Source organism: Ictalurus punctatus, chromosome 28, assembly GCF_001660625.3.
Source record: "Ictalurus punctatus breed USDA103 chromosome 28, Coco_2.0, whole genome shotgun sequence".
In the NCBI taxonomy this organism is placed as follows: domain Eukaryota; kingdom Metazoa; phylum Chordata; class Actinopteri; order Siluriformes; family Ictaluridae; genus Ictalurus; species Ictalurus punctatus.
In genome coordinates this window covers 7,148,137-7,161,754 of record NC_030443.2, presented here as the reverse complement: position 1 = coordinate 7,161,754, position 13,618 = coordinate 7,148,137, and the positions used below count along the sequence as shown (strand labels likewise).

At 40.3% G+C, this 13,618-nt stretch overlaps 1 protein-coding gene across 1 annotated transcript in view; it reads right to left on the bottom strand.

Annotated features, from left to right (window-relative positions):
* The window catches only part of enc1 (ectodermal-neural cortex 1), a 12,833-nt gene extending 345 nt beyond the window's left edge, over positions 1-12,488 (bottom strand). The window contains exons 1-4 of the mRNA XM_017460659.3: positions 12,212-12,488; positions 10,613-10,912; positions 8,917-10,435; positions 1-2,846 (exon numbers count right to left, since the gene is read on the bottom strand). The exon at positions 1-2,846 is cut by the window's left edge and continues 345 nt beyond it. Of these exons, the coding sequence (XP_017316148.1) occupies positions 8,954-10,435; positions 10,613-10,906 (1,776 nt within the window). The 5' untranslated portion in view covers positions 10,907-10,912; positions 12,212-12,488 and the 3' untranslated portion in view covers positions 1-2,846; positions 8,917-8,953. The remainder of the gene's footprint in view (positions 2,847-8,916; positions 10,436-10,612; positions 10,913-12,211) is intronic.
* Between the last annotated feature and the right edge of the window lie 1,130 nt (positions 12,489-13,618).

Here is a 13,618-nt window from a genome sequence, read left to right as displayed (position 1 = left end):
GACAGATACCAGTTCAAATGGTGTGCGTTGTTGGGGGACAGGACGGAGGAGGGGGGATTGTTGACCATTGCCTGGGAAACGCTACTTGAGACGAGGCAAGAATGGGCTATCTGATTGGCTGGCGGTTTGTGTGCAGTGTACTGGAAAAAAAACAGAGAGGGCTTTCTGTTTAAGCATAGATGTGAGAGCTTCAAAGGCAGCAGGGTAAAGCAGCACTTCATTGAAAAGGGAGTAGGTGGAAAGGAAGAAGGTCTGGGAAGGAATGTGAAGCTTGACCTCTCTCTTTCTTCTTTCTATCTTGATATCTATTCTATAAGAAACCAATTTCAAACAATTTTCCACCATTGCTTTGACAGAGATCTTCTATACAGCTAGCATTAGTTTGATTTTAAAAAAAAGCATACAGAACTGCTAAGATTTCAATTTTATCAGTTCACTATTGCATAAGCTTATGCATACCCTCTTCACACTTAGGTTATAAATTGTCCTCACAATTTTGTCCAAATTGTTATACTACAGTTCCTTTTCATTGCTCTATTAAGACGATATCCTGTGATACATACAAACATAGCGTCTTATGACCTTTGGAATGTAGCATCATCACTGCCGTGAAAAAATATACAGTATACGTTTAAAGAACTCCATTATTCACCAAATGTAGACAGTTTTGGACAAAAAAAAAACCCTTCATAACACTTAGGACTGGTAGTACAGAAACCCTGAGGAAAGGCAAATTTACAGTCCAACGCCATTCTTTCAACTTACAGATGTTGGTGGTAAAGACATTTAACAGCAATCTAAGGACAGCTTCAATGTGTCTCTTACCATGCGTAAGCCTCTGAATAGGAAAAAAGAGCAAATATCTATGTAGAGGGTGTTAATAATAATTAACACCTGCCACTGTGCTCAGGGACATCAGTGACAGTTCCAGCTGTTCTGGGAGCAGCTGCTGATGTCAGATTTCTCACTCCATGGCATGGTGTCCTTATCGGTCATATCAAATTAGACTGACAAGAAGTTAGAATGTGTTTGAGTATTGTTAAACTACAAAGCAGAGTCAGCAAGTGGCCACTCTGACATTCAGTCAGCTAAGGCCAAGGTTTTAACCAAACATAGTAGTTCAATAGGTTCATCATTGGAATTATTGTAGCTTGGAACATTTTTTTTTGTTCACAAGTGTAGTTCGGTTTTCAAAATAATCCAATCAGACATATTGCTTCTTTAGCAAATTTACCTTCTTTTATAGGTTTTGGTGTAGCTGTATACTGCTAGCATAAACCGTGAATTGAACTTTTTTTTTTGCACTAGATCACAGTATGAATTCTTAACCCCCAGCCCATCCCCCACGGGTTCCCAAACCAACCGCTCCATTGTATCCTGCGTAATCTGATCCTACAACGTCATTCCTCCCATTCTTATCTGGGTGATGACCTAAGACTCCAAGCCTGCCTGCTTTCAGGTCAGTCAAACTAGAGGTCCAGGATTCTCTGACCCCTCGAAATTCAGCTGCGCTACGGTGTGACAGACATGTGCAAAAGAGCAGTTCTTATGTAACTCAAAGCAGTATGGGCCATGCGTAGCACAAAACATCCGCCAAATTCTGTACAGCTGTATATGCTGGATATGTATGCAAGCATTTTTTTGATCAATAAATACAACAAATAAACATACACAGTTCAAATTAACAGCAAAACTAAAACATTTGTAAAATAAAGCTCATAAATTAAGACTATGTATAGACACTGTGTTCTTTTCAGTTCAGGTTGTTCTTTGTTGTTTCCATGGAGACATTTCCTCTCCAGCAGACAGAACGACTCTCACCTTTCTCTCTCTCTCTGTGTCATTCTGCCTTTCACATTTATATTGAGACTGTATGTGCGAGAACAGAACCACTCAGCACAAAGTTAAGCAGCCTAACTTTATACCAATAGGTTCTCTTGTCTAGAAGTCATTAGGAGGTGTTGACAAAATGACAGCGTCTCTTCTTAGAAAAAGCCAGTTGCTTTCTGTAATGCTCGTCATCCATCCGGAGCAAGTTCTCGGTGGACATGCTTGTTGTTGTTTTTTTGGAAGAAGAATGAATAATATAACATGGTCAACTGTATTTTCACTCAGGGAAACATGCTGGGACATGCTAGTCTTTTCCACATACAAACACATACACAAACACACATCTGGTGTGTGGGTCACCTCAGGATGCCTTCTCACAGCAAGTTTTACACCAGCTTGAGGAGGTCTGTTTGTCAGGAAGTGACCAGAGTCAGACATGGGAGACAAACAACTTGTCTCGCCTTCTTGTGATAATGAAGCCTTTCTATTGTCTCTGCCTTACAATTCTGAAGAAGAAATGCACTATATGAAAAAGTAGAGCACAGGCACAGTGAAATCTAAAAAAAAAAAATATTAAAGAGGCGTCTTCATGCTTTCATTTGGAAATCAGTCATCCAAATATTGTAACCCTGCCTCCCTCTTGTTCAGTTCCACTGGGTGAAGCTCTTCTTGCAAGATGCACAGAGAAGTAGTTTAGTTTACACACCATTTGCATCTCTGAACAAAATAGTTGGTATGCGCCAACACACAGATATGACAGCAAAACGTGCCAGGGGCTAATTGGCCTCATTTGGTTGTCAAGGCAAACAACGTCCCAAGACTTTGACAATGGAAAGTTTATGCAAAGTTTTCCCAACACAGAACGTCTTTTAAAGCGCAAAAATCCAAAACAAAACAGTGAAAGCTTCGCTGCTGGATATCTTCAATATTAAAGATGGAAGAAGAAGCCTTTTGATGAAATTGCACAGAAAGCAGGAAATCGTCACAGCTGGAATCCAGCACATCACACAGGAATTCTGTAAAGAAAGCAGACAACACATGATATTTTAAATCATTTCATTTTGAAGTTGCTTTTCCCATTAAGGCATAAAATCCCACTGTCCCAAACAGAACAAACCACATTTTTGCTAAATGGACTCAAACAATGAAGAGCAGGCATTTTCCCAAAACACTGGGACACACTGCAGGAAAAAATAAATAAAGATAAAGTCCAGATGCTCAGTCCTGAGCCTGGCCATTTGTTCTCCTACTTTTCCTGTCATCCTCAAGGAAAAACAGTTTGAGAAGGACAGGTCATGTGCTCACACCTGTTTGAATGTCATGCAAGGGCAATACAAACCCTAAAATATAGCCATGTGACCTCAGTAGAACCTGGAATATTCTTACTTTGACATCACCTGGCTATGCAACTGATCTACAATAATCATGGTTTCTGTAAGAGCAGCGGTGGAAAGTGACAAACTACATATACACTTGTTACAGTACTTAAGTACATCCATCCATCCATCTTCAACCGCTTACTCCTTTTCAGGGTCACGGGGAACCTGGAGCCTATCCCAGGAAGCATCAGTCACAAGGCAGGGTACACCCTGGACAGGGTGCCAGTCCATTGCAGGGCACACTCACACACCCATTCATACACTACGGACACTTTAGACACACCAATCAGCCTACCATGCATGTCTTTGGACTGGGGGAGGAAACCACCGCAGCATGAGGAGAACATGCAAACACACATGGCCCCGGCGGGAATCGAACCCCAGACCCTGGAGGTGTGAGGCGAACATGCTTATCACAGAAACACTCAAAAGTCGAAAGAGAATTTGAATTAAGCTGCATGACTTGTCTGGAAGCTAGACAAATGTTATTGTGTTAAGCATTAATTATAGGCTGGCATGAAATATTTAAGATAATGTGCAAGGGGAATATGTGCTAGATGGCTAACTATGTAGCTAGAACCATGTATGAATTAACATGAGCTAGTTAGCTAAACAAACCAAGCATGCTAGTGAACCTCCATCAGCTAGCCAGCTAATGTTCCCTTTTTTATATACTGCTGACAATCAACGTGGTGTTCATTTCAGCATAATGCATAACAAGAACACCAATTCTTTTACTCAAGTGAATTACTATTGCATGTAATCACGCCTGTGTGTTTTGCACTCTTTCCATCGCTGTGAAAGAGGAACTTAAAGGTCCTAATAGGAAGCTATCAACCACCAAGTCCAAGTTTTGAGAACTGCAGAAACAATAGCAATAAAAACAATTTATCAAGTAAGTACTAAATTACAGTCAGTGATTATTATTATTTTTGTTTAAATGTATTTCTTTTTTGCTAAACTGACTGGTAGTCATTTTTCAGTAAGTTTATTTTTATGTTGTTTATTTCCTAGTCAGGAATACATTTAAAGTCCTACAATTGACAGAACTTCTTGTCTTGTTGACCGACATCAGATAGAAAGACACATGGTTCTCTTTTTACTCCCTCACTGGAAGACATTGTTAAAGATCATATCCTTTTTTCATATCCATTTTGAAGGATTATTTCCTCTATATATAACCAATTTGCACTTGGTAAAAGAAGCCAGATTTCAGACCATGAGCTCATCTAAGTGGTATAGAGACTGTGAAATTGTAATGGGAGAAATAACCAGACCTGTCCCTGAAATATTTTGACAGTTTCAAAAGCTTCTTCTTGAGTGGTTAACCTAACACACGTACAGCGCAGATTATTGTACTGTATATAAGTCAAATTACATTGTTTACTGCTTTTCATTAAATCCTCAGCTGACAGCAAACTAATTTGTTCCTTAGTTTGTTTAAATACATTTTATTGGCTACCTGCTTCTACGGTGAGGAACAGGATTAACAAATCATCATTTTTCGTGTTCTGTATTAAAGATACTAGCCATCTAGGTACACTCTGACCACAGGCATATCGAGGTGATTGTCAGTAAATTAATAACAACCATTACAGCTTTTACAAGCTATATGTTTGGCTTTTAGAACAGATTTCAGTACCTACACACAGCAGAATTATTACTCGTAAGACGTCAGATACTTCTTTATTGCTTTACATTGCCAATCCTAACCCTAGATATTTATTCTAAATAGTATCACTTTTGTCAGAATTAGCATTAACCATAATATATCCTATTTAGTTCACTACATTAACTAGTCAAACATTTCCTGGTGTAATTTTGCTATTATTTCAGTGATCATTTGTCACATAACCTCCTCATATACTGTTCAGTTTGTTATTAATGTGCTTTCCTAACTCATGGTGTTATATCACCATCAAAGGTTTTTACAAGTATAAGCTCTGGCTTTGAGATCATATTTCACTGTCAAGAATCAGAACCTTCCACATTTATACACGGCACAAATTATCATAAACAATTATTATGCAGGATAACATAAGCTTTGTCAGCAATAGGTTTAGTAATTAAGCTCTTATGTTGTGCATTACAATTGCCAGTTGGCTGGTTGTTTCCTCCTCAAGCCACTGTAGTGCAATTTTTTTTTTCTTCAGCAGTGATGGTCAAATCACTATGATCTGCTTGTGGGTTATTTTGCAGGCAATTCAAATCATGGTGATGTTGCCTCAATGCTTGAGGTCACATTTTCTTGCTTCTGATGCAGCAATATTCTGGTGCTCGAACCAATCTGATACAATTTTTCCAGAGAACTCTGTTTTAAGGTGGAACATTCAGATTAGGTTCCAGATTAAGGACCTACACCAGCACATTTGACTTGTCTTTTTTCTGGTGTGCTTTTACCAGCCTCAATGCTTGAGGTCACATTTTCTTGCTTCTGATGCAGCAATATTCTGGTGCTCGAACCAATCTGATACAATTTTTCCAGAGAACTCTGTTTTAAGGTGGAACATTCAGATTAGGTTCCAGATTAAGGACCTACACCAGCACATTTGACTTGTCTTTTTTCTGGTGTGCTTTTACCAGCCAACTATTTTTATTCCTATTACCATGAAAGTGGTTACAGCCCAGTTTTTAGCATTTTGCTAGAGCCTGAGAAATAAGGGGAAAAAAGGGATGCTAAAATCCAACTACCTATGTATCTATCAATCCATACACCCACTCATTATCCAAGTACGAATGGAGCTTACCCAGGGACTGAACTGGAAACAAAGCATTCCTACAAGCACAAGCCCTGCTTTAAGACAGCATGGGGCAACTTTTGTCAGTGCAACAGGGTAATGATGGCCTGATGATAAATCAGAATTATGCAATTAATGGCACAACTTAAGTTTTTTTCAGTTTTAAATGCCTCAAAGGAATTAGCACGATAATGCAAGTCAAAACCTGGAGATTGTGCAAGGCAAAACCTGTGCAGATATCGTGAACTAGCTAGGTAACTAACAAATCTAGCAAGCTACTGAAACCCCAGCAGCATTTGGCTAAGTTAACAGCCAGCTAACATTACCTTTTACCTTTCTGTATGTGTATTGTTGATAACCGCTGTGGTGTTTACTTTAGCGTAGCTCATTTGGTTAGTTCTACTTTAGCACTTCCTAGGCTAGTGTTTGTGTGCTCTTTCCACCACAGCTGGCAATATTTACAATTATTTTTATTCTCTGGCAGGACATGAACTGATAAGAAGGAGCAACAGAGATAGCTGACTGGTTCATGAACTCAACTTCACAGCGTGAGGTGTCTTGCACATATGCCAATGAGAACTGGTCAGTTTTGCACACTGGCTATAGGATAATCTCTGAAGAAAATAGAAGATGCAGAGCTGATGCATTGTGACAGCTGTGGTGTTTGTGTGCTTTTGCGTGGGTGTGAGGAATTAACCAATAGGCACTTTTTTTTTTGCAGCAGGAAGGATGCCTGTAGCCATCTTTGTCCCTTGATCTAGGGTTGAGAAAAATGCACAAGAAAAGGCAAAGGAGATCTTTGTTTACTCTTCTTATTCTAATCCTCCCCCTCTCAACTCATCCTCCCTTCCTCCGTTCTCTTCCCCCCACCCACTCTTTTGGCCAGTGGTGAACCATTTTATTGTTGAGGGGTTGGGGGGCAGCTGCTAAGAACACGTCATGGTAATTGAAATGCATAGGAATGTCCCAATGAAGCAACGAAAGGACCTCCACTTTGAAATGAACTGCCCTGTCGAGGTGGGCGGCATTCCAGTTACAGATACACACTAACAGACTGGGTCACTGAGTAATGATGGATTGAATGCTCAACATCAGGGGGTCAGGAATGAAATAAACACACTTGGAGGTCTCACGCCTTCTTCTTCCCCTGTTTTTAAAAGATTTGACTCACTCCTACTCCCTTTTTCCTGTTCTCTAGCCAGTGTGTAGGGGTGTAATAAGAGTTTGTTTCGTCTACTGGACTGCAACTGCTTAGACATTCAAATCTGCTTCAGTGTATGACTTGTTACAGCCATGTGGAAATAATACAAATGCAAAGACATAATACAAATTTAAAATGCTCTGTTGTTATACAAGTATGGTTTTATGGTCTGAATAATGAATGTCTTCTGCTTTTATCTGACTTCAGTCAATTGAAAAACATGAGACACTCATGAGTTTCAGTTACAGTCCATATGCTCCCAAGAACAACTCCATTGCTCAGACATTGAGGAAGTGAAACTCATTGAGAATGTTTTGTCACGTCTTGCATGTTCCCTTGAATCCTTCTTTCTTCCTCTTTTTTTCTCCTGCAGATGAACCTGGCACAAGTTTTTGTTATAGATCATATGATCAGTTATAGATTAGTCAAGACCAACATGAGAATGCACACTACCTTCACACTCCCCCAAAATGTTTTAATTAGTATAGATGTTCTTATACTTCCCTCTTGCTCCATTGCCTTTGTTTAATAAACTCTCCAGAATTTTCTTTTCTCTAAAGCAGATTAACCACTGCATTACACCTCATATAGCATGCCACATATTAAGATTTTGATAAGCTAGCTCGATGTATCTGTTTCTCTGTTGTCCTTACCCTCCTTCCTTTCTTATTCTCACCAACACTTCCCTCCTCTCTCCACCCTCATACAAATTTGTCCCTCAGGGACACTAAAAGTCTTCTATTCTGTTTCAATTACCGTTGGTGCTCAGCCCCATGCTGCAAACTCATAATTCATCCCGTCATCACTGGTGACATCTCCAAAACACACACACACACAAACACACACACACACACACACACACATATATAGATCTTATTCAATCTAAATTTAATAAACTGTTCCATCATATAAGACAAAAGATGTTCCTGCTCTGTCTCAGAAAAGATAAAAGGCTGAATCTTGAGCTCTAGGACTGAAAATGTATGCTGGAAGCCTGCACCATTTTTACGGTCCCATACGTAAGCATTCAGTTCAACCATACAACATTGTCGTGTGTGTTGTTTTAATCATATATGTGCATTCCTAACATCTAACTGACCCATGGACACTAACTATAGTGTGCAGCATCCTCTAAAGAAAGAACCACAGTAAATTATAGCTATACAAGATATGTAGCTATGCTATCATCTCCTTAAACAGCAATATGCTTGGATTATGTTGATGCTACACTCCTAAATTGACTCCATTGTGTGCAGAATAAAAAAAACAAAAAAACAAAAGTATGCCAAGAAGAATATACAAATGACCACATCAAAGCAGAGGACAGCTGGCTGAAATCCAACCAAGAGACCCCTTAGAGAAATCTAATTACTCTATTAATACTGAATTGGTTCTAATTTAATAAAGATTTTTGTCTCTATAGATAGAATTTCTGAGCAAATGTAAGAATTGTCAATTTGAAGAAAATCCCAAGAGCTATGAAAAGATACTGTAGGTAATCAGGTTTTAAAATAACCAGGATAAACAACACTGTACCAGCCTTTATTAGGGACAATCTATTCCCATCAAATTTGGGACTTTCGATGACAGTGGATTAATAGGTCTTCTTAAACCTTTATGTCTGAATGGATGTTTCAAGCTTTTCTCTTTCCATGTATGCCCATGTGTATAGCTTTGATATAGAATTCTATAGCTTTAGCTATGTCCTTTAGCTGCTTGTATCTTTACAGAGATGAAACTTCACTGACTTTTACATTAGCAAACCTACCTTAAAGGATGAAGGAAAGTCAATGGACATGCAACTGTCAGGCTGGGAGGTGTTTCCAGGTGCTAACGAAGGCAGTGGGGATCAAGGAATAGGGTACAGTGGTTATGCTGTTCCAGGCATCCAGTATGGGATCATAGCAGTCTAGGGTTTTGCAGCGCTGCGTTCCAAAATAGCCACCAACTACGTAAAGTTTGTTCCCCGAGGCTACTGCCTGGCAGCTCATTCGCTTAGCTGTAACGTCACCTACTTTAGTCCACTGGTAGGTCTCGCTGCTGAATTTGTAGGCCGAGCAAGCTGAGAACTCAGTGTCACCACCCATGACAAAGATTTGGTTCCCCAAAACAGCAGCTGCTGTGTAACGCCATGGCTGTGGGCAAGATGCTGGGACAGTCCAGTGGTTTTCCACCGGGTCGTAACACTGGACCTTCGGTAGCTTATCATGGGTTACGCTTGTTCCTCCAAAAGCAAATAACTTAAGCTTTACGCTGACTACTGCGGCATTGCTGACGCCCTCACGTAGCGGTGCAACCATGCTCCACTTGTTGGCAACTGGGTCAAACTGCTCCACCTGCTTCAACGACACAGATGGTGAAGCTGGAAGGCAACCAGTTGCAGCTGTATGACCTCCAACTACATACAGGCAGTGGCGCAGTTCAGCTGAACCATGCCCAAATCGAGCTATCAGCATGGGAGCTGCTTTTGACCACTCTTCATGCAAGGTATCGTACACCCAAACATCCTTGGACACACCGTTCTCTGAGCCCCGACCACCTGTCACATAGACTTTGCAACCAATAGCACAAGCACTGAACTCCTTTCGTGGACTGGGAATATCTGCTTTTGGTATTATTTCTTTGGCCTTCTGGTCCACTAAATACAGTTTATCACACATAAAGGTAGGACCACCTAGCAGGAAAAGGGCATGGCTAGTCTTGCGTGGCCTGGCACAAGGACTGTTGACCACGCCGTCATTCTGCAGTATACGTAGCTTGCAGCGGATTGCTTCATCCACCAACTCTTTGCTTTTGGCTTGTGAGTTGATAAGCTCCTCTGTGGAGACATTCTCCATGAGGAAGATGGCTGGCAAGAGGGCTAGACGTACAGTGCGCAACAGCTCTGGTAAGTCACAATGTCGCCGTTCCAAGTCATAGTTCACCCAGTTAAGTGCAGATTCATAGACTAACCGCTCATCCTCTGTCTCCAGCTCTTCGTGTGAGAGCAACTGGACTATCATGTCCTTGGGAAGTTGCAGGAATTCCTCTGTCTTGCAGATAGCTGGGAAATTACTGAGACACATGTTCCAGGAAAGTTGGGACAGCTGGGTGCAGTGGTGGGCATCAGACAAAAGCAGCATGCCGAGGCAGTTGGATGGGTGAAGGTTCTTCTCCAGGAACTCAGCACAGGCATCACGGATGTCCTGGAACTCTAACATGTCACCTGCCTCCAGCAGAGACTCAGCATTCTCTTCATTGATGACTACCCGGGACGAGTAAGCGTAATCCAAAAGCAGTTCTAACACCTGGTTCACACAGAGCAACACTAATGTTAGACTAATTTGGAAAACAATTATTGCATTAATTTCTTTTGTAATAGGTCTTACTAGGACTTAAATATCCTTAAATGTTCCCTAATTGGTTGTGTTTCAATAATAACAACGCACTAACACTAAAATCTTGAAGTACGTTACTTGCAGTACCTCTGGATGTATGGAGTCTCTGAAGTCCACCTCCTTGGCTTGGCTCTCTCTTAACCCGCCACTGAACATTGCCTCAAAGTACCGGCTGCAGGCAGCCAGCACAGCGCGATGGCACGGGAAGGAGCGCTTGCCTGCATGCAGCAAAACGTCTGTGAAGAGCCTCTGCTGCCGCAAGACATTCAGGTGCATCAACACACTGTCTGCATATGAGGACTTGTGGAAAAGGTAGATGTTCATGGAGCCAGTGCTGGCTCGTGACTTGCGGTTCTCATGGACACAGACAGACATTTTCATTGAATCCTATAAAATGGTAAAAACAGCTGCAGTCAGAATACATGACTTCTTAATACAGACTAGTTCATTCATTAACGAACGAGGTCAAATGGATGTACAACTCCACTGGATTTATATTGTAGCACAACGAATGACTCTAGGTTTGTAGATTAGCCTACTCACTAAAAAAATTTATCACATATGGGTCAATTAAATGATCAACATCAGCAAAATCAGATTAGGAAAAGATTACAGAACATGATGTCATTCTGCAAACACACAAAAAACACTGGATAGCAGTAGTTCTGTCTCTGATGTGTAGGCCCCTGGAATGTGAGCTAGTTTAATCATTGCCAGGTGTTCAAAGGCGGATGGAAAGGGAAAAGAGGAGGACAGAATTTTTAAAAGTAAATACTACAGCACAGAGTATAGGGGGGAAGGAGACATTGGGTGCAAAGTCAACATAAAGTGTGTAAGTGTCACCGGCTGCCATCTGGTTGCACGTATAATGCGCGTTCAAATTCAATCTGTCGTCATTTCTATGTAACTGATATAGATCCCTCTGTCCCTGCCGGCTGTCATCGTCCCTCCAGGGTAGATGTAATTGTGTTTCTGTCAGTGCTGTACACAGCCTAATGTAGTTCTTAACTGCTTTACTTCAGTGGCATACAACCTAAGTTGCTACATGCCACCTGATGCTGTCTGATAATGCATTTAAATGGGGTTGAAGCTGCAAAGGAGCATGTTGTTGACTAAAATCATTCCGCAGCACTATTCTTTAGAACAGCCTTATATCGAGGCACATATAGCGTAGTAGATTAAATAAAAAGAGCTTATAATACAAAATCTTGCAGAAAAAGTCCCTGTCTCTACTCGTAATTTGTTGCCTACTATTGGTGGCATGCTATGTCTAGTGGATATTATTAAGGTCCAATAATGATAATGGTCTGCTAATGGTTTGTAATGGCATTTGTAGTTGAATCCATTAGAATTTCTGTGATGGTTTCTATAGTTTGTATTTTTTTCCCCCAGCAAAGCAGTGCAGCAAACTATATGTACATATATGTTGTGTGTGTGTATAGCATATAAATATTAAGCCTTACAAACTTTAATACACAATAGTAAAGTTTATTTTGACTTCAGTGTTTCGCTGTACATTGTCCATAACATATTAGCAAACTATTTAAACATTTCGTTTCCTTTTTTATTTGTTTTTACTATGCTACTGAATTATGAATGAATTGCATTTCTTTCAAATACACGTCGGATGGCGTGCATAAAGCAGTCGCTTAGTGAATAGCCAAGTGAAAATGAGTATATAAATACCTCTTTATGACAAAGCAGGAGTTCAATACTGTCCGTTGTAGTCCTCGAGCATGCCAAACCGCACAGAGCCACGCTGCGGTCGCTGATTAATCCTCGCGCACCAGTATTCAGTCCAGCGCGTGCAATATTTAATGATCAGGTCTCTCATCAGTATATAAATTTAATATATAACGTGAGTTCTGGTCTCGCGCTTATGCCGATCTCGTGCTGTTGAACACTTTCAGCTGTCTCCAGGCGCGTGGAAGTGTGTCTTGTCCGCGGCAGAAGGGGTGTGTTTTAATCGAAACAGAAAGGCGGGGCGCGTGCTAAGAGACAGACAGACAGACAGAGAGAGAGAGAGAGAGATGCAATAAGTAATATGTTGGTGTTTCAATAAAAGTACAGAGCTATAGGATGTTAGTAGAGATAAGCAGTTCTTCAATTCACAGTCAAGGATTCGTTCAAATTCAACAGTAAAAACACAGTTTGATTTTAAGGACAGGTGTATCCAGCCAGATCCAGTGCTGGCTCAGTAGTTTAAGGTGTTTGGCATTTGATTGGAAGGGCATGAGTCCAAAATCCAACACCAGAAAGGTGCCACTGCCAATGTTTCCTTCTCAGAACCAATCCTCACATAAATAACTATCGGTTAAATAAATAACTATACATTTTTGGAAATGTATGGATTTGAAGAAGACCTCTCTGGTAGACATGTTATTGCAAGCAATATGAATTTGTGCTGTTGCCTCCTCCTCACAGGGATTCAATGTTAGTTGCAAACAGAAAGCCAATACATTTTTAAGGTTGTGTCCCAATAGAGGATCAATAGCTACACACTATATAAAACCCTATAACGGAGGGTTTCCCTTGTACAATATATTACAAGAAGAGCCAATTATTAAATTTCTTAATTCCTTTATCCAACATCTTAAGCACGATAGCTTCATTACTGTCAATAGTTGGTCAATAATGTGCACTTGTTGCTGAAAAAGTAGAAGGCTCTCTCTCTCTCTCTCTCTCTCTCTCTCTCTCTCTCTCTCTATATATATATATATATATATATATATATATATATATATATATATATATATATATATATATATATATATATAGCCTGTGTATGCGTGTGTGTGTGTGTGCGTGTGTGTGTGTGTGTATCTGTCCCCATATGTATGCATAATGGTTTGCCCCGCATCATTATTATGTGTATATACTAGCAATAACATGCAATAATTTGTAATATTGCAATTTAGTCATTAGTATCTTTAGACAGTAGAATCAGTAGTCACCTCTGTCCAATTATGAGGCACGTTGTCTAACACTTATTTGGTCCCTTTTTTATTTCACTGTTTAGGGAACTGCAAAATGGACCCTTGAGACTTCTGTTCATTTGAACTGAAGAGGCGTTGGCCTCCAAGTGCACACTTT